The 22,537-nt window shown below is 41.1% G+C and overlaps 1 protein-coding gene across 1 annotated transcript in view; it reads left to right on the top strand.

Annotated features, from left to right (window-relative positions):
• Nucleotides 1–22,537, top strand: part of LOC120025583 (leucine-rich repeat-containing protein 75B-like) — a 71,858-nt gene that overhangs the window by 15,785 nt on the left and 33,536 nt on the right. The window contains exons 2-3 of the mRNA XM_038970137.1: nucleotides 12,946–13,074; nucleotides 17,267–17,379. Of these exons, the coding sequence (XP_038826065.1) occupies nucleotides 12,946–13,074; nucleotides 17,267–17,379 (242 nt within the window). The remainder of the gene's footprint in view (nucleotides 1–12,945; nucleotides 13,075–17,266; nucleotides 17,380–22,537) is intronic.

Genomic DNA, 22,537 nt, shown 5'->3' with positions numbered 1-22,537 from the left:
TGGTGACAAATAATGCATTCTGATTATTGCATAGATTTTATTGGACACCTATGATGTGTGTAAAATACCTTTTTGAAGGTTGCATTGATTATGATGAGCTAATACTAAAATATTTATCAGCTATGTGTGGCACCATGTTTGTTGACATTTTACAATGCGTTCTGGGTGTCACGTAACATAACTTTGTAAGTACTGTGTTTGTGCAAAATGTTTCTTTGAAAAAACAGTGTGGCCAGCTCAATCGCTGACCGTTGCGTCAATCGAAACTGGACCCTCTAAATAAGCTTTCTAATCACACCGGTTTGAGCGTACGCTGCAGGAACCACTGTAGAATGATCACACCCATTTCTTGGTACATGTGAAAAGGTTAATCTTGCATTTTACCAGAGAAATATAGGCTGGCTACACGAGAAAAGTATTGGAGGGAAGTAGCTACACATCAGTCAGAGCGCTGTCTGCTGATAGAATTCCCATTCATAAATTCTCATCCGAGTTTAGAAGTGCAAGTGAAGCACAACATTAGTCTGATGCTGAGCAGAAATTACAATAAGAAGCCTTTTTGATCTGTGTTTACAAAACGCAGCAAGATATTTTGTATGCATAAAAAAAAAAATCCTGTTTGGAAAATGCAGAATTATGTGTTAACACGACCCTGAGTTTAACTTGCTATCTAAGCAATTGGCTGAATCATTAAGGTGACGAGGCATCATATTTTGTTAACTTTCTGCCGTGCTTGAGACGGCAAAGTCCTTTGGATGAGTTATTTGACCAGCTGCCACTTATATCTTGATTTTCATGCGTTTTCTCTCCTCTTTGTTCTCGGCCCGTCTGCTCCTCCTCCATCATTTCCAAGCATAGCAGGCCTGTGACTCAGACGCCACACAGACACAGCGTGTAGACATGCTGCTGGAGAGCCATTACTGCATGCGTCAAAACTTTGTTAGTTTGTACAATGTCTATCGTTCACATTCGCTTGTAAATGTCCAAAATCACAAAAAATGACATTCGGTAGTAGCTCCTAACTATATATGTATAACTTTATGAGCTGGATTGCCTGACTTTGCAATTCATTTATTTTTGTTTGGGCTCGTTAGCATATTTAGCTAGCAGCCTCCATGTAAATGTGCTATTACTTGTGTAAATTTTGTTAGCATTCTGGTAATAGATGCCTAATGTGCTTTTTTGCTGGGTTTTCTGGCGCCCCCTTGTGTATTAAACCGGTAATACCATATATCCTGGGGTGAGAGAAGGGCGATATGGAAATGTGGATACCGCCCAACCTGAAACCCTTCCCCTAACCTTTACCATTTAACCTAACTCCTAAACTTAATCCTAACCCCTAGCCTAGCTAATGTTTGCCACCTAGCCACCTATCTAGAAATTCATAACATATCATATATTATGCAAATTTGTAACATAATATACATTTGCAAATTCGTAATATATTGTACATTTTGTAAATTCGTAACATATACTGTAATACGAATTGTAATCTGTGACATATCATACGAAATGGGTGATGAATATCCTCAAATTCATACATACCATACGAAACGTAACATATACTAAATGGAGTGGGCATATTTACGTACAGAATAATACGAAATGCTCTGATACCAGGTTGGTCACACAAATCTTTGCCAGTGTGTGTGCATGTGTAGGCTACCTGCCCCTCGCTCTCTCCCCACCCGCAAAGTTTAAGTAGCATCTCGCGCCCTACACTTGTCTGACCATCACGTATGTAAACAACTAGCATGCATGTTCCATAGCAAACTGCTCTATCCACACTGATTGGTGAAGTAATTTAATGAGCTAAATGGAAAAAACTGTAGATTTCACAGGTTTAAAAGGAAACGAAAGAAACAATATAAACCAGTCCTTTTTGGGGGTTCAAACCGGTTCAGAACTTTATTTTGCTGGTCGGAACATTGGAACGGAACGGAAAAATTGTGGTTCTGTTCAGAACGAAACGATTGGAAAGTTTTGGTTCCAACCCCTGATTGTGTTGCCATGCAGAATGGGGCATGTCTATTGCACAAATTAGTAAACTATATCTGAGCCACGTGCCACACATCAAACCTTAGCACCAGCAAAAAGCATAACCTTGTCTAAAGGACGTCACGCACTGACACTTCAGGCTGAATCCTTTTCACACACACCCTGCGCTACATTCACCCCTCAAACTTACTCAACAGTGACCCCAGCATTGAGCTGAGTGTAACTGTAAATCCGGCTCACGGCACCACTGTAAAGGACGTCACACTGCTTGCTTAGCGTGTACCACATCCTCCTGATTCAGCTCACGCTGAGGCTCAAACCTTGGACCTCTGCCTTGCTAGCACACGAGACCGCCCTCCTAAAGCGTCTTACCAGTCAGCGAGACACTTCAGGCTGAGTTTCACACATCCACATGTGCTACACTTGCACTGATCTGCTTCCCTGAAGTTACATTAATTAAAACATGCTCAGCTGCACCTTCTCTTGTCAAGTCCTTACTTTTCACAGATTCGCCACACAACTAACAGTGGGTATTTAAAGTCAGTGTCTGTAATTAATGGATCTGGGCCTTGCTGTGGGTTTTATTGCCCTTGGGTAGCTACTTATATTGATCTTACAGGAAAGCCTCTTAAAGTTCAGAGAAACACGTGCTTGATCAAGACAACTCCCTGTTGAGAAGACTCCCTCCCATCATTAACATACCACAGAGGAGACTAAATAGTACTGTACTGCCATACAGTATATCTCCCTATCTGAAGAATACTATACATCTATTAGGCAGGGCAAACATATTATCACGATTTCACATACACTGTATTTCATGAAAATCAATACATTATAGCACGTTGTTTTGGGCTCATTCAGTAGTTTATACCAAATTAAGTAGAGTTATTTATATTTCTAAAACATAAGTTTAACATGATACTGTGGCTGCTTCCTGTTTTCATGAATATTAGATGTATAGCCCAGTGTCAAAACATCGGTTTTAGATGTCCAAATTCAAAATCAATATGTTGAAATAAACTGTGATATGTTGAAGACAAGGAAAATTACCCTACACACACACGTCACTCTTGTAAATCCGTACCTTGTAAACTGCTTTCGCACCCATTTTTACCAGGGGGCCACTCTAGACTGGAATTGATGAGCTTGTTCTACTGTAATCAATAGCGTGTGCATATTAATCACAAACAGCCAATAAGAATAAGGTATCACAACACTCACTTTTTGACTGAACAATTTCAAGGAAATCAACACCTCACATTGGTTTCTAAATAGCGACAGGGGTTGGCTTTCATTTGAATGATAGCTTAACCCTCAAATCTGCAAATTCATGTGAGGCCAGAGATGTTTATCTAATATTTTCTTGCCACTATGGCCTTAAAGTCCCACTACAGACAGAAACACTTGTACTAAACCAAAGACATTGATTTGTTTTTGTAAGATTATGATGATTATTAACTTTTATACTAACACCACCAATCTGAGGTAAAAATGATATGTATTTCCTGTCATTTTTGTGTGGTGATTGTACTAAGACATTCTGTCTACCATGGGGAAATTAGCCTACTAATTATTTTTTACGTATGTCAAAATAATTTAATATTTCGATTTAAGATTAATCACACTCACAGTTTTACATCTATTTCTTACTACTTTAACATGGAGAGAGTTTAAAAATGCTCCTAACCACAATTTAACAGGGCACTCTAGACTAGAGCTTCCATAGTGATTGTGCAGCAGGCTGAACGTTTGACATCTCTATATCTATTCTGTACAACATAGATAGACAGTTAGTCTCTTCCCACTTGCTGTTTCGACCCATTACACTTTTGATCCGATGATAGATCATTTTAATGAACACATCAATGCAACTTGATAAGAAAACCGCCCACTAGATAAAAACACTGGTCCAGTCAGGTGGGAATGAAACCTATATCAACTCACACTGTTCCACTGATCCACTTTAACAACACAGTAGTTCTTGTAGCTCTGCTGTTTTTCCTCAATGAGTGGAAAAGCTGTTTTTTCTTTCAGGGAAGGCTGGATTTGGAGTTAACGCTTTGAGTCTGTATTTTAGTGGTTGTAACCCCTTTTAAACATCTATTTATTTTGCTTCCGCGGATACCAACCATTAGCGTGTGCGATTAACAGGGGCTGAAAGAGAGCGTTGTTTGTGAGACACGGGAGGATGTCCAATGATCTTCTATGTAAAATAACCCTTACCTTCTAACGACTCTTGTGTGGCTTGTGAGCGTCATAGAGCAAGACAGACGTGCGTGTTTTGTGAAAATAAAAAGCTGAGATTCTCACAAAACACGCACGTCTGTCTTGCTCTATGATGCTCACAAGCCGCACAATGGTCGTTAGAAGGTAAGGGTTCTTTTACATAGAAGATCATTGGACATCCCATGACCAAGTGTCTATCATACTGTCGTGCTTTATGTACAGTACCAGTCAAAAGTTTGGACACACCTACTCATTCAAGGTGTTTTCTTTATTTTTTATTATTTTCTACATTATAGAATAATAGTGAAGACATCAATACTATGAAATAACAGATATGGAATCATGTAGTATCCGAAAAAGAGTTAAACAAATCTAAATATATTTTATATTTGAGGTTCTTCGAAGTAGCAAGCCTTTGCCTTGATGATAGCTTTGCAAACTCTTGGCATTCTCTCAACCAGTTTCATGAGGTAGTCACCTAGAATAAATTGATTAAAACGTTTTTGGGATAGGGGGCAGTATTTTCACGTCCGGATGAAAAGCGTGCACAGAGTAAACTGCCTGCTACTCAAGACCAGAAGCTAGGATATGCATATTATTAGTAGATTTGGATAGAAAACACTCTGAAGTTTCTAAAACTGTTTGAAGGATGTCTGTGAGTATAACAGAACTCATATGGCAGGCGAAAACCTGGAAAAATCCAACCAGGAAGTGGGAAATCTGAGGTTTGTAGTTTTTCAAGTGATTGACTATCCAATATCCAGTGTAAATGGGGTCAGATTGCACTTCCTACGGCTTCCAGTAGATGTCAACAGTCTTTAGAAAGTTGTTTCAGGCTTCTATTGTGAAAGGGGAGCGAATAAGAGCTGTTTCAACAAGTGGTCAGCCTGAAAGCCATTAGTTGTGTCTCGCGCGTGGCCGTGAGCGCGACGGTCATTCTCTTTCCTTTATATTGACAACTGAATTGTCCGGTTGGAATATTATTGAAGATTTATGATAAAAACATCCTAAAGATTGATTATATACATCGTTTGACATGTTTCTACGAACTTTAATGGAACTTTTTTGACTTTTCGTCTGGACTTAGTGCATTTGGATTAGTGAACTGAACGCGCAAATAAAAAGGAGGTATTTGGACATAAAGATGGACTTTATCGAACAAAACGAAAAAAAATTGTGGAACTGGGATTCCTGGGAGTGCATTCCGATGAAGATCATCAAAGGTAAGTGAATATTTATAACGCTATTTCTAACTTTTGTTGACTCCACAACTTGGCGTTAACGGGATTTGATCCCTAAGAAGTTTTAACAGGTGTGCCTTGTTAAAAGTTAATTTATGGAATTTCTTTCCTTCTTAATGTGTTTTAGCCAATCAGTTGTGGTGACAAGGTAGGGGTGGTATACAGAAGATAGCCGTATTTGGTAAAAGACCATATTATGGCAAGAACCACTCAAATAAGCAAAGAAAAATGACAGTCCATCATTACTTTAAGACATGAAGGTCAGTCAATGTGGAACATTTCAAGAACTTTGCAAGTTTCTTCAAGTGCAGTTGCAAAAACCATCAAGCGCAATGATGAAACTGGCCCTCATGAGGACCGCCACAGGAAAGGAAGACCCAGAGTTACCTCTGCTGCAGGAGATAAGTTCATTAGAGTTAACTGCACCTCAGATTGCAGCCCAAGTAAATGCTTCACAGAGTTCAAGTAACAGACACATCTCAACATCAACTGTTCAGAGGAGACTGCGTGAATCAGGCCTTCATGGTTGAATTGCTGCAAATAAACCACTACTAAAGGACACCAATAAGAAGAAGAGATTTGCTTGGGCCAAGAAACACGAGCAATGGACATTTTACCGGTGGAAATCTGTCCTTTGGTCTGATGAGTCCAAATTTGAGATTTTTGGTTGCAAACGCCTTGTCTTTGTGAGATGCAGAGTAGGTGAACAGATGATCTCCGCATGTGCGGTTCCCACCGGGAAACATGGAGGAGGAGGTGTAATGGTGTGTGGATGCTTTGCTGGTGACACTGTCTGGGATTTATTTAGAATTCATGGAACACTTAACCAGCATGGCTACCACAGCATTCTGCAGCAATACGCCATCCCATCTGGTTTGCGCTTAGTGGGACTATCATTTGTTTTTCAACAGGACAATGACCCAAACACACCTCCAGGCTGTATAAGGGCTATTTGACCAAGGAGAGTGATGGAGTGCTGCATCAGATGACCTGGCCTCCACAATCACCCGACCTCAATCCAATTGAGATGGTTTGGGATGAGTTGGACCGCAGAGTGAAGGAAAAGCATCCAACAAGTGCTCAGCATATGTGGGAACTCCTTCAAGACTGTTGGAAACGCATTCCTCATGAAACTGGTTGAGAGAATGCCAAGAGTGTGCAAAGCTGTCATCAAGGCAAAGGGTGGCTACTTTGAAAAATGTGTTTAACACTTTTTTGGTTACTACATGATTCAATATGTGTTCTTTCATAGTTTTGAGGTCTTCACTATTATTCTACAATGTAGAAAATAGTAAAAATCAAGAAAACCCCTTGAATGAGTAGGTGAGTCCAAACCTTTGACTGGTACTGTAGATGTTATTTATCTCTCTATATTGCTCCTATGGAATGCTAGCCTAGACATAGCAAGCTAGCTAGGCGGCTGGTGGTGTCCTGTTAGAGAAGGTAGTGAGAAATACTCAGGACAGGAGGCGTAGAGTGACACAACAGATATAAGGTTCTCGAATAATGTCGGTTTACTGACAGATGCGTTGGTACAGAACATTGGTGTTGCTCTTACTCTAGTATCACGTGTTATCACAGATCGACCGTGATCAGAGCTAATACGAGCACACACCATTATTGTTTCATCAACCAGATTAAGGGGGGCCTAAATCACACCCGGAAGGTGAGTAATCAAACACACAACATACAGTCCCACTGTAACAATACTGTAATACGTTCACATAGTTGCTATCACAAACTCCACACAGTTGTCACTGAGTAGTTGGATATTCATTTCCAACTTATCCAACAATTTCTGTACTTACAGCATTCTTATACATGTATTTTCTATCAGGTTTTTGCTTGGCAGACCTTATTTTTAGATTTACATTTGTTAATTAAACTCATGAATGCAACTGTTTATGTCAAATTGGTGTGTGTTCTACTTGTAGCCCTGGTTGTCCTGAAAATAAAATGGTAAAACACTTCAATGTGAGGCTAAATGAGGGCAGAGCAAGCAGATAAATTAAAGTAATGAATTTCAGGTTTTTCACTTAGGTATTGCCTGGGTCTAATAAGGTTTTAATCTACTTGAGATGGTGGATGATATTGGAGCATGCCTGATGTCTCCTTCAGAGCACAGCACAGCACAGCACACAGGAAGTCATTACACAGAGGAGGTGCACAGAGGAATCAATGAGACCGGACTCTTATCTCCATCTCCAATCTCTCTTCTGGGCTATTAATGTTAATTACTTTGGACTTTTCTCTATGTTCGTCAGTAAACAAGGAATCAGCAAGCAGGCATTGCGATTCAAAGCATTAACACAGAATATGTTTAGTGATGCAGGAAGCAAATACTAAAGTGCCCCTGAGGTTATAAAAGGCTAGATAAAATGACCATTGGAATGAGACTTAATAGTGCATCATTTTACTACCTCAGTTGTGTTTGAGAGGATTAGTGAGTCATTGTTGTTTGAAACGTAATGTGAGGTGCCACTTCTCCTGATAGTTAGATGTTAAGGAATAGGCTACCTACTAATCATGTATTATACATATTTACAGTACATTCGGAAATTATTCACATTTTGTTATGTTACAGCCTTATTCTAAAATGTAATGAATTACGTTTTTTCATCATCAATCTACACACAATACCCCATAATGACAAAGTGAAAACAGTTTTTTTGAAATGTTTGCACATTTATTACAAATAAAAATACCTTATTTACATACTGTATATCATACACTACAGTTGAGGAACAATGGGAAAGTAATTCTGCTTTGAAAGTTGACACATTTGTAACCTCTCTTTTAAGAACATGGGTCTTTTGGTACCTACTGGAGAGCTCTTCTTTGTCTACACCCATTCATCATCGTTCACACCCTCTTAAGCTTTAGCCCCACCCATCTCTTTAAGGATTCACATGTGAGGCTATGTACTAAACAACCAAAGATTTCAAGACTAAAGGCTGGTTTATACTATGTATATACACACCGTTTGTAAATTTGACCTGGAGTGCCAGAGTGTGCTCTGGCCATTCGTAAACTCAGAGTGATGTCAGATTGTCTGTTCCTAAATTCAGTGTGTTTCGCTCTCAGAGCGTTCAGAGCGCACACTGGACACTCTGGCCTAGGAGTAAGGTTGATCCGAGCATTCTGACCTAACAGCAGTCAAGCACCCAAGCTAACTGGCTAACGTTGGCTAGCTTGCTACCTATTTCCAGACACAAATGAGAGAACAGCTCACCATTTTACTCTAGCAGCCCTAGCAGAGCTGGTTTGGCTGTTTTTATGTTATCCAGAGCGTTGGTGACTGCAACTGTGCTGCTGGCAACAATTTAATTACGCTTTTTTGCCAACTTTTACTGACACCGGCCATATTCAACGGGTGTTGAGCGTTCGTAAATGTGTCAATTATTCTGCGCTCTTGCACAGTCAGACGAGAGTGCTCTGAAATCGGAGTAGATAGCCAGAATTGACCAGCTACAGCTATCGACAGTTGTCGCAGTGACATCATAAACATTCTATTGAAATAGTTACTTGCATAGTTGAGTCTTTTGTTTAGACATGTAGCTAGCTAGCTAAACAGTGAACCATAATCCCAACTCATAACGTGACTACCCTGCATGAATCTGCAGGTAGCTAACCAACCGGGTTCAATGTTAGCTAGCTAACATTAGGCTATAACTAGCAATGCAAATGGCTCTGAGATATGAATAATATTACTACACAGATCTTACACGTAACATTAGATAGCTAGCCAGCCAGCTAAAATTAGCTAGCTAACTAACAATACACTTTAACTTGAAATTAAAACACTTTCTGACAAAATTTGAAATGTGTAATATCTGAAAATGTAGCTAGCTACACTATCTTACCCATATGCATGAATGGACACTTCTCCCTCTCTATCATGGATGCCATGGTTGCCCTTAGTTTGAAGATGTAATCTGGAGACAGGTGTTTTATACAACAGCCTTCTGTGTGATCTCTTTTCGACACTGTCTGCATATTTGCAATCAAACGCCAGAATTTTCTCCATCTCCTTAGCTATCATACTCTAATTCCACTGATTTCAAAACTCAGTCCTCCAGAAAGTGAAGAGCAACACTTATGCAGTTGTACTACGTGATATCTCTCAAAAAAGCAGCATTTTAAAGGATTACCTACACATACTGAGCAGCTTGTGTTTTAGACAGGAGCGTGCTACATGGCAGACCAATCCAAACTCATCTCTCGCATGTCCAGCCCACTCATTATCTCAGCCAATCATGGCTAGCGGAAAGGTTGCTGTCTTTTTCTGTAGCTAACCCATCTAGGCTTGTTTTTCTGTGGCTAACCCATCTAGGTTCGTAATTTAACTTTTTTCCCCACGTATTTACAGATGGCATACAAGTTTGTTATTAAGGAACATGATAGTTCACATGTTCCAGAAGGTATTTCTGCCAAAAAACGCATTTCAAATTTTAAAAAAGTTTACGTTCAAATGGTGCTCCTGTGAAGTCGTGACGTGCCTAGTTTCCTGAAACGAGTCACAAATTAGATATTTCAGTTGTTGTTTTTTATTATTTTGATAACATTTCTAAAAACCTGTTTAGCTTTGTCATTATGGCGTATTGTGTGTAGATTGATGAGGGAGAAAATATAATTTAATACATTTAAAAATAAGGCTGTAAGTAACAAATTGTGGAAAAAGTCAAGTCGTCTGACTACTTTCCGAATGCACTGGATATTAAATGTCTATATTATACATCTCTCATATGGAGGCCAAATTGGACTGGTGTGGAGATTACGACTCTTGCTCTCTTCTATGTTGCACCACAATCAGTTACATTTAATTCTTTGCTCTAATGATCTGTCAGTGCTTGTTTTATGTTTATTTGGTAGCCTTCTGCCATTCATCCACAATTAAAGACTTGGGTGTATGAAAATGTACTCTTTCAGAACACAGAAAGTGTCACAGTGTTTTATGTTGTTATTCCCTTTTATTTGTCGTTTTTGAAAGGCAAGTGTTAGATGTGAGCAATTTTAGAGGATTATTAGTGCTAATAATCCCACTTGTCAAATTGTCAAAGAAAACTCAAAGCAGGCAACAGACTCCGGGACTGGTTGTGGGGCTCTATCCAATACATTTTAATAGGTTCCTAATGAGCTGTGGATGTGGGATGGGTGTTCTCAAATTCCAAACTCTCAGTACTCAATTCTTGGTTGAAAAGACAGCAATCATATTAGATATGCAGGCAGCCTACGGAGCAGGCTTTGTGGAGTGATCTGAAGACAACTTTCATGCAGAGACATCGACGCAGACACACTGTCAGTGACAAAATGAAACACCCTTCACACAGAGATGGTGGAACATGAGAGACGCAGTGGCACGTCAGTTATTCTGTCAAATTAACCCATGCAGTGTTGAGCTGCCACACCAATGCAGACATCACACAATGTTGTTTACTGTGAACCCAGAGAAAAAACATACCTACCGTAATAGATTTAGAACCATGGCATTTTCTTCAAGGCTGTGCTGGGGTTCTTCCAATATTACACAAAATTGGTCATAGTTGACCTACTTGATGATTGAACACATTTTCAACATACTAATTTGAAAATGATCTACTATATAGGCCTATCTCTATGCTGTTGTTGTTTGGGACTTGTTTACTGTATTTTGTTGGGGTATGTTTCCCTGTCATAAAGGGAGCACTGGAGAATGGCCCGGAGTCAGGGAATCCCAGAGAGCTCAAGTGTAATAAATCAGCCAGAAAGCTGGAGGAGGAGTAGAAAGTGCTGATGGGAATTTGCCTCAGAGCTTTCACTGTAGCCTTCAGTGTTTGGCCTGTCAGACTGTAGGTTTTGCTTAACATAGCATGAGTCCCCAGCCTCCTCCTATACAGCCTCTTTGCAGCAGTTTACATGTATAGCGCTATGCCCTCGCCTGATACTATCTTCACATTGCATGTCCAGCAAGTAAACAGTCTAGCAAGTAAACAGATTTACAGCAGCTTTGCACGTACTGTAGAACAGAAGAGGAGAAAATAATATTTTGTATAATTTTTCTTGATATTATATAGCCCCCATATTTGATGCTGAACACATTAGTAAACCAAGTTATAAGCAAGAGGAGGAGAAATATTTCCAAATTTCGTTTTTGTCCTCTGCTCTACTCCGCCTTAACCTTTCATTGTGGTGGATGTTTTGTTTTTGTCCTCTGCTCTACTCCGCCTTAACCTTTCATTGTGGTGGATGTTTTGTTTTTGTCCTCTGCTCTACTCCGCCTTAACCTTTCATTGTGGTGGATATTTTGTTTTTGTCCTCTGCTCTACTCCGCCTTAACCTTTCATTGTGGTGGATGTTTTGTTTTTGTCCTCTGCTCTACTCCGCCTTAACCTTTCATTGTGGTGGATGTTTTGTTTTTGTCCTCTGCTCTACTCCGCCTTAACCTTTCATTGTGGTGGATATTTTGTTTTTGTCCTCTGCTCTACTCCGCCTTAACCTTTCATTGTGGTGGATATTTTGTTTTTGTCCTCTGCTCTACTCCGCCTTAACCTTTCATTGTGGTGGATGTTTTGTTTTTGTCCTCTGCTCTACTCCGCCTTAACCTTTCATTGTGGTGGATGTCTTGTTTTTGTCCTCTCCTTCACATATTGCCTGCGGTTTCAGCTCATTTGTTTCAGGACTTGCTGTGTCTGTTTGGTTGATGTCATCCTCCTCGGTAGGGCAGGTGGGTGAGGGCTACGTCGAAGACCCTTTGATGTGTCTCAAAGCGTTACATCTCAAACTCGGGTTCCCGATGACATCCCTCACCAGCAGCAGCCCTCAGAGCATTACCTGAAGTTGCAGATTCCTTTGCCTCAATATATTTACACTGTCACTGCAAGTAGCAGCCACCCTGCAGATTATACTAGTAAGAACAACCTCTGGGGATGTTTTCTCTTTCCTCATTTTATTAAACCAGTCTGCACATCACACCCGCCTGCCATTTGAATTCCAGAGAAGACGGTGAGGAACTGGAGTTCTGTAGACTTGAACCATTTCTCTCTAAGTGCCTGCGTGGTGTTTTTAGAGGTTGTTCTTAGATAACTGGAGTGTGTTCAGTGCAGTATGTGTAAAGACCCAGGGCTTTAGGGGTGAATGACGGTACAGCACATCACTTTAGTTATGTATCTGTTGAAATGTTATTTGGGGAGAAATTGTCCTGCTTTATTAACCCCACATACCCCTCATGCCACACCCCAGCCCTCCCTGTGCCTTGTCCCATGTGACACTCTTACTGTAAAATCCTCAGCTTGATAAGTGAACATCATGAGGCAAGTGGATGATGAAATTATTATGTAAATACATTGACAATCTGTTACCATTAAGCAGTCCATGTCATGTCAGTTGAATGCATGACTTTCACTTTAAAAATATTGAAATTCACACTCTGTTGGACTTTGGAATGATTGAAAGGAAACACCAATGATTGATTCTTCTCTCCTTCTCTGTGTTCCCACAGGACTTGGGACTCCAGGGAACATCCCTTAATGATATCCTCTATAAGAACGCAGCCTTTCTCAACCTGGTGGATCCGATCTCCCATGAGCTCCTGCTCAGCCTGGCCAAAGACATGCAGTGCCCAAAGAGGGTAAGCCCGTCGTACCGTCTGGCTGTTCATCTGTCTGTCTGTCTATTTGTCTCGACCTCCTCAGCCGTGCTGTTGTCAGGGAACATCAAATGAGATCAGGCACAGAAAATAGAACGTTTAGGAATCCACAGCTGCAAGGGTCAATTCAAGAGCAAGTACATGACGGTCAGTCTTTTCGAAATGTGACTGCTAGGCCAGTTGGTTTGGTTCCAGCCTTCCAACTGCTACCAGTATCCATACAGTCGTTATGATTAGGCTCTAAACGATGCCTGTGTGTGTGCACGTGTTCACTCTTGGGGTGCCGGAGACATGGGCACCTATTTATAACTAATGGCCAGAAGTAGGTCAGTCACAGTGTGGTGTCATTTCAACAACGTACACAACTTACAACACAGTATCTTCTGTTTCTTGTTACTTTTTATTCAGTATTCACTTGCATGAAAACAGGTAATAGTGGACAATTGATCTAAAATAATGACTTTACTGCCAGGAAAAAATTAAGCAGACAATAGCTCATATAGTTTTCGGCCAGAAGTGTTTGCTCCTTCCTAAAATACTTTGTTTTCATCATCTTCTAGTCTAAATGAATTTGCTGGGAGCTTGAATCTCTCAGATTGATGTGGTTGACCTTTCCCTTGCTTTAAAGATGTACCAGGCATCTTTTGATAAGCTCTTTTCCCAATAAATGGCTTCCCAGAAGAATATGCAGGGAAGGGGCACACTTTCCAATAATAACAAAGACAGACAGCTGTGCCCAGCTAATAGGCTCATCTTGTTTAAACTGGTGCCCAGAGAGATCTAGCAACACATTGTGAAATACAGTAGATAGAAAAGTTGAACTATGAAGCACTTCTTCTCTTTAACAGATTATGAAAAATACTTTTGAAAAAAGGCTACTTTGAAATCAGATCTTTCAATAAGGGCAGCATACCTATGGTGGTGTGTATTGGATTTTTGTATTTTTGGGGTGGTGAGTGGGTCATGAGGGGTTGGCAGGGGTGTTCTCCGCTGTGACCGCCTGGCTTCCCACTGGGAACAAATTGGTTGAATCAACGTTGATGCAACGTAATTTGTCAACGTATAATGACATGGAATCTATGTGTCATCATGGTAACCAAATTTTAACATAGACAACCTTGTATAAAATATGTTACATTTGTACCTTTAAAACAACGTGAGATGTTCAACATTAAATCCACTATCAGAAGAAAAAAATAATAAGCTCAGCATTACCTCCTGCTGGAGAATTGATCTGTCTACAGCTACCCTTTGGTCTCCCATCCAGGGTTTTAACCAGGTCAAATGAAATGTGATGAAATGTGCATTTTCACATATGAAATTTGATACCCTGGTTTGATTTCCTGGAGCGTTTGTGAGAATTCTACAGTATACGTTAACCATTTCAGGGTTTGATTAGCAAGACGCAAATTCTACATGACGTTATTGAGCTATCTTGTTTACAACGGGCAAAAAAGTTCCGAGTGACTCGCCCTGCCATGTCGCAATACCTGCTACTTTTGTCCTGGATCTTGGACCCACTAGTCACGCAGGTCCAGGATTCGTTTGCGTTTCACACATGCTCTATAGCGTGGATTAGGGTACCAAACGGTCCAGGAAACAGATCATAAGGGGATGTGTGAAAGCGCCCTTTATCACTCATATAACATCAATGATGCTATTTAGGCCTATATAGCATTTGCAAAGTCATCAACAGCTATTGTTCAATTCAACCCAGAATTCAACACAAAAAAACAATACAATAGACCTATGGTTTAAACCCCTGATTTCAAATGTTATGATATTCAGTGATATTGAATTGTGTTCGGTTGTCAACGCAACCAAACATCAACATTTGAAGGAGATGTATCTTCTGCTTGGATAGTTCCATCTGTTCCACTGACTTAGTCTGGCTTTAATTCCAGTTTGTCTACAAATTCATAATTGATATGTTGGATTCATGTCTCCATCTCAACCAAATATCTAAGTTAAATAATAGAAGTCATTCAAATCAAACTTGATTTTAAAGTGCATTTAAAGTTTGATTTCATTAGATGTATTTATATTCTTTAACTTAGATTTTTGGTTGAGATGGAGACATGATGTTGAAATGTTGCGTTGTCAACCAAACACAATTCAATATTACTTTTGCTAATACAGTAAATGGCCTAAAGTTAAGGCAAACTACAAACTAATGTAACATTCAACCTTAAAATAAGTCACACATCCATGGTCACATTTTGAGATTACTATACATTTCTTCTTATGTAATCATATAAGACGTGCATATTCAAGACAGCATGCATAGGATATTGCAGGTCTATGGAGATCTTCACAATTGCTGTAATAATCTGCACAGAATCTGGAACGGCATTGATCACATGTAATCTCAACTGCAATCCAGGTCATTTGGTTTTGCTATTAGATGAAGCACAGTGATAACACATTAAGCTGTTGTATAAATAAACAAAATATCTGATTTGAACTTTGCTGTGCTTTTAAATGGTTGAAAGTGCAGTGATAACACATTGGAAATTCAACAAACTTTTGGCTGTCTTTTTGAGTGGGTGAATATAGGTTGTAGTCTCATTGATGAACGTCTCGACCAAAAAATTACATAATTATCTTGAAATGACGTGGTATGCCTAGGGGGTGGTGACTTGGCAGGGTTAGTGAAATGTGACAGGGATTTAGTGAGTTGGTCTGCTGTGCCTCAGGGCCTCAGCTGCAGGTCCAGTCACGGTTCTTCCTCTACCTCAATGCTTCAAGGGATTGACAATCAAATGCAAACAACAACTCATCAAAACGCTTCACTGCTTCATTACTATTATTGTGCATTCAACTATAGAACTGTATATCTAACTCAAGAGCCCTGTGGTCGTCTAAGTCTATGAATATTCAGAATCGTGTTGAATTTGAGTGAAAAACATGTTTTGAACAATGTTAAACAGATTCCATGTTGACAATGCCCAAATTCACATCAAAGAGAAGAACATGTTATTTCCAGATTAGAGTCAATAGCTCGTCTAAGACTACTTCCATTCAGTTAACCCCTTTCCCACCAAGATTTAACATAACAAATACTGTAATGGTGTTCTCACTGTCATTTCATTGCCTGAAACGAAACGCTGGAAGGTTGGAAGTGTATGAGGCATGTTTTGTGCCACACAGAGTGGGAGGAGTGGGAATGGTTAATCGCCTGAAGTAAATTGCCCCTGTCTTTTTTCTCTTTTGCTGCATTGCCTCTTTCTTGTTGTTGTGTTGTACCATTAATTAGATTTACCCTGCTCTGCTCAACCCAATCCGTTTAAAGTCTTTGACAGAGGAAGGGAGAGCAAGAGAGAGAAAGAGGAGGGGGGGTGGAGAGAGAGGGAGCAAGAGCTGGAGCGAGACCAAGGAGGAAAAGAGAGGGAGACTGACAGAGATGCTAAAGCATATTTTTATGTATAAAATGCTCGAGGCAACCATGTTGGATGGACAAATGAGAAGAGCCTTGAGATCATTTGGTGAAAGCAGTCAAAAGGTTGGATTGTTTGTAGAGTGATAAGTGAAGGGGATCAGACAATTATAAATAACTACCTTTTAAACCAACATTCTAGGAACCAAGGAAACATGCTCGATAATAATAGGGGTCATAATAGGGGTTGCAAGGCCGTAAGTGATACAATGGTCCATTGAAATATGTGTATCCAATATGTTCTGCCTTGGGCTTCTAAATGTATAAATTCATTCTATGGAGTCACAAGTTTACCTGTTGTGCTAAATGTGGTTAAGACTACCTTGAAATCAGAACAACAGATGCATTTGTTGTAAACACATTCCTAAGAGTTTTCAATCTCTTGCAATATATTCAGCACTGTATAATATGGATACGGTCATTCGATTGGATATGATTTAGTAAAGTTATGTACTTTATACATATACAATGTACATCACCTGGGATATTGAACCAATTCTCAACAAAGGGGTCAAATTCAGTTGTTCATGATGTCGGAAAGGAAAATAAGCATGTTTTCATTACATGAATTCACTTCAGAAAGTCAAATAGAGCAGTCATTTGATTATTCCTCTATTTGAAAGCCTGACACTTTTTAAGCCCTTTGAAACCTTTTGAGGCCTTTTTTCAGCTGTAGCCGCCAGCAAAAGAGATTAAAGTGTGTGGGTTTGTGGGTTTTTGTATATGTGTGTATTACAGGAGAAGGACACCCTGAAGTCGTCCGACAAGATCTGCAGACAGCTGATATTCCATCTGACCCCTCACTCCAAGTGGATGAGACAGAGCGTGCCCAGGAGGAAGTCGCAGGCCTGGTGAGTCCGTCCGTCTGCCCGTTTTCACATCCACACACCGGGACAGCTACTGCCATAACACCGATGCAAACGAATAAACAGCTAACAGCAAACTGACATCAGAGCAGTGATACGGTACGCATGCCCTAGAACCTTCTACACCCACTAGCATCTCTAAAACAAGACAGTTTCGTGTTCAGTGTGTGTCAGAGATAAGTCACTCCTGACATTGGGCTAAGGCGCTTTACTATACAATACCTGCTAAGATTTAATGTGCTAGATCAGGGCTCTCCAACCCTGTCCCTGGAGAGCTACCCTTCTGTAAGTTTTCATTCCAACCCCACTTGTAACGAACCTGACTCAGCTTATCAACCAGCTAATTTGTAGAAGCAGGTGCACTAAATTAGGGTTGGGAGTGAAAACCTAGAGGATGGTAGCTCTCCAGGAACATGGTTGGAGAGCCCTGTGTTAGATAATTATACAGCAGCACCAGCTGCCACAAAGTCTAATAAGTTATTGTATTGGGGTCCTATAATATAGACCTGTGTAGTAGCCTATTGTTTGGGGCAGGATATCATGTTCACTTGGTCAGTTTCAGTTTCTTGGGGAGTGTACTGTCGCCTCACTGCACAGCTTGACAACTGCCATGGTGCTGTAGACTTATCTCACCCAGAAATAAATGAACAAATCAATCATAATGAATAACAGAAAGGTTTTAATGAAATAAAACATCAGACAGATTCGGCTGGAGAAACGCTGTGTAAAGAATAGACAGAACTGCAAATGCTCTCCAGCTCTAATTGCCAAACAGGTGCATTTGAGGGGAAGAAGGAAGGAAACAATCTAATGATCTTCATGTGTTTCTATCTCCCTGAGCAATTCAACTAGTTTGTGAGATGTTTGACAGCCCCAGTCGAACCTCCTAGCCCGTCTCCTTGTTGCAACGTTTCAAAAGATGTCAACAATAACGAGGCTGGCTCTCCCACTGTGTTCATTAGCAGACTCTGCTCTGGCAGCAGGCTCCTCGCTGTAAACCGTCCTTCTTCTCATAGCCTCAAACCTCTTAGCAGACAGCCTCTCTTCTCACTACCTCAACCCTAACTAACTACCCAGCCAGGCAGCTTCTCTTCTCACTGCCTCAACCCTCACTAATTACCCAGCCAGACAGCCCCGCTCCTCACTGCCTCAACCCTAACTAACTACCCAGCCAGGCAGTCTCTCTTCTCACTACCTCAACCCTAACTAACTACCCAGCCAGGCAGCTTCTCTTCTCACTGCCTCAACCCTCACTAATTACCCAGCCAGACAGCCTCGCTCCTCACTGCCTCAACCCTCACTAATTACCCAGCCAGGCAGCCTCTCTCCTCACTGCCTCAACCCTGACTACCCAGCCAGGCAGCCTCTCTCCTCACTGCCTCAACCCTAACTAACTACCCAGCCAGGCAGCCTCTCTCCTCACTTCCTCAACCCTAACTAACTACCCAGCCAGGCAGCTTCTCTTCTCACTGCCTCAACCCTCACTAATTACCCATCCAGACAGCCTCGCTCCTCACCGCCTCAACCCTCACTAATTACCCAGCCAGGCAGCCTCTCTCCTCACTGCCTCAACCCTGACTACCCAGCCAGGCAGCCTCTCTCCTCATTGCCTCAATCCTAACTAACTACCCAGCCAGGCAGCCTCTCTCCTCACTGCCTCAACCCTAACTACCCAGCCAGGCAGCCTCTCTCCTCACTGCCTCAACCCTCACTAATTACCCAGCCAGAGAGCCTCGCTCCTCACTGCCTCAATCCTCACTAACTACCCAGCCAGGCAGCCTCTCTCCTCACTTCTTCAACCCTAACTAACTACCCAGCCAGACAGCCTCTCTCCTCACTGCCTCAACCCTCACTAATTACCCAGCCAGACAGCCTCGCTCCTCACTGCCTCAACCCTCACTAACTACCCAGCCAGGCAGCCTCTCTCCTCACTTCTTCAACCCTAACTAACTACCCAGACAGACAGCCTCTCTCTTCACTTCTTCAACCCTAACTAACTACCCAGCCAGGCAGCCTCTCACCTCACTGCCTCATCCCTAACTAACTACCCAGTCAGACAGACTCTCTCCTCACTTCTTCAACCCTAACTAACTACCCAGCCAGACAGCCTCAGCCATACTGCGAAGGAACCCCATCAACCATGGTTCCGTTAGCTGGTAATAGTCGCATTTTGACCGATAAAAAAATTGAAAAGCCGATAAATAAAAGCCGATAAATAAAATTGGTGGCGACCAATTGTCCGGGAGAAGAAGAAAAAAATCTCATTGCGAAATGATGCTTTTTAGCCTATTCATTGATGGAAATACCAGTCAATGTACTTTAAATACATTTGACTGGTCATGTTTATTGGTGTATAGGTTAATTTGCATAATTTCGTGGAATTAAATTGGCACGTGTACAGTATATTCGTTATGTATCTCATTTATCACATGCGTACAGCATACAAATACAGAGCCTTTGAGTGGAAAATCTCAAACAGCAAATGCACAGGCAACAGAAGGCAGGCCTCATCAGCATCACACACCACTTTGCAATGAACTGGAGGCAGTATGCATTTTGAAAACATATACTGAATCGTTTGAAACCTGATCGTTTTAATACATAAACTCAGCAAAAAAAGAAACGTTCCATTTTCAGGACCCTGTCTTTCAAACATAATTCCTAAAAATCCAAATAACTTCACAGATCTTCATTGTAAAGGGTTTAAACACTGTTTCCCATGCTTGTTCAATGAACCATAAACAATTAATGAACATGCACCCGTGGAACGGTCGTTAGACACTAACAGCTTACAGACGGTAGGCAATTAAGGTCACAGTTATGAAAACTTAGGACACTAAAGAGGCATTTCTACTGACTCTGAAAAACACCAAAAGACAGATGCCCAGGGTCCTTGCTCATCTGTGTGAACGTGCCTTAGGCATGCTGCAAGGAGGCATGAGGACTGCAGATGTGGCCAGGGCAATAAATTGCAATGTCCGTACTGTGAGACACACAAGACAGCACTACAGGGAGACAGGACAGACAGCTGATCGTCCTCGCAGTGGAAGACCACGTGTAACAACACCTGCACAGGATTGGTACATCCGAACATCACACCTGCGGAACAGGTACAGGATGGCAACAACAACTGCCCGAGTTACACCAGGAACGCACAATCCCTCCATCAGTACTCAGACTGTCCGCAATAGGCTAAGAGAGGCTGGACTGAGGGCTTGGAGGCCTGTTGTAAGGCAGGTCCTCACCAGACATCACCGGTAACAACGTCGCCCATCTCAATCCCATTAAGTACATCTGGGACCTGTTGGATCCGAGGGTGAGGGCTAGGGCCATTCCTTCCAGAAATGTCCGGGAACTTGCAGGTGCCTTGGTGGAAGAGTGGGGTAACATCTCACAGCAAGAACTGGCAAATCTGGTGCAGTCCATGAGGAGGAGTACTTAATGCAGCTGGTGGCCACACCAGATTCTGACTGTTACCTGTGACCTAATTTTGACCCCCCATTTGTTCGGGGACACATTATTCAATTTCTGTTAGTCACATGTCTGTGGAACGTGTTCAGTTTATATCTCAGTTGTTGAATCTTGTTATGTTCATACAAATATTTACACATGTTAAGTTTCCTGAAAATAAACGCAGTTGACAGTGAGAGGACGTTTCTTTTTTTGCTGAGTTTATTATGAGGCATGTCTTACCTTGCTTTCAAATAACCTAGCCAAAGTCATACCATATCCGTGGACAATGATTTAATATCAACTTTCTTTCATTGTCTTGTAGCCAAAGGCACAATACTAGTCCTATTAGCAACCCATGCTAGTTGTTGCATATTAGATCTCCCCTCTTTCTAAATGATATCTCTGTCACATGAAACCACATGCACGGTGCCCTTTTTAAAACTGTGTTTTCCCGCTAATTGCATTATGGAACAAACATTGCAGTGTGCATCACTGCGCTTAGCTATAATGTGAAGAAAGAATAATTGATCAACATTTTAAGCTAAACTTTCTGATCTGTTGCATCAGATTTTTTGCTTTTTAATATTTAATATGTAACCTAGGCCCACTGGTTGTATGAGTTTGGGCACTATCGTCCCACAACTGTTCCAGAGTCTGTTTGGAATAGGCTATTTCTTTCTCCACAAACTGACCAATAGAATAGGTCGATTTTGTTCTATGGGGGATAGTAGATTGACATAGGCTAGTGATTTTGCTGTTCATTACTCATCTTGTTGGCTGGGGAAAAGTAAATGTGGAAAGGAATTCTAACATCTTCAAAGTGTACATAAGAATTCGGTAAGAAGTATAGCACATCGTTGCATCCTCGACTTGTATGTCCTGTTCATATGAATTACCATAATCAAAATATGATTTATGTTATTCTGAGCACCCTGGATGGACGCCCTAATCAGGTTACGCACCAAATGCATATGGGTCCGGTACATTTCTCCAGTGTGCGGTAAATGAAAATGCTGCCGGCGCCACCCTGCCGTCAACCCATTCCTATTCAAGTACATTTCCAGGCTTAATGAAAAATCTCAGAAGACTTTGAAAGAGTTTGTGCTGTGAATATACTAGTAGCATTTAGAATTCATAATGGTTTCACTGTTTCAATGATAATAGGTATTTAACAATGTTTGATAATAGGTATACTTTACATAAAGTGATGCTTTTCCTCAATTGATGTCTTTATGATTTTGAGTAATCTTCCCCTTTTATCCTCTTTATCTCTCTCTCTCTCTCTCTCTCTCTGTTTCTCGCACGCTCCCTCTCTCTCGCTCCCTCTCAGGTTGGTCCTATTTTAAAATCCTTTTTCGCACATCGATTTTTTTCTTTCTTTTAAGAGTCCATTTTGTTCAACAGTTTCCTCACAGAGAGAACAGAGTAGGTCTGAGCTGGGGCTCTAGGGAAAACCTTCTGTCATAGAGAGAGAGATGAGGGAGGGAAAGAAAGAGAGAGGGTGGGTGGGTGGGAGAAGGGAGGGGGGCACTACAAGGTTACCCATTAGAACCCCTGTGTTTCTTTCATTCCTCCCACCTCGTCTTACAGTAAACAGGTTACAGCTATAGAGCTGTTCTCTCATGTATAGGAAAGAAAATACTTATTACATGTGCAATAGCCTGCTTTCCAGCCACAGGAAATTTCATTA

The sequence above is a fragment of the Salvelinus namaycush genome, chromosome 31, assembly GCF_016432855.1.
Source record: "Salvelinus namaycush isolate Seneca chromosome 31, SaNama_1.0, whole genome shotgun sequence".
In the NCBI taxonomy this organism is placed as follows: Eukaryota; Metazoa; Chordata; class Actinopteri; order Salmoniformes; family Salmonidae; genus Salvelinus; species Salvelinus namaycush.
This window is presented reverse-complemented; position numbering and strand designations above follow the sequence as displayed.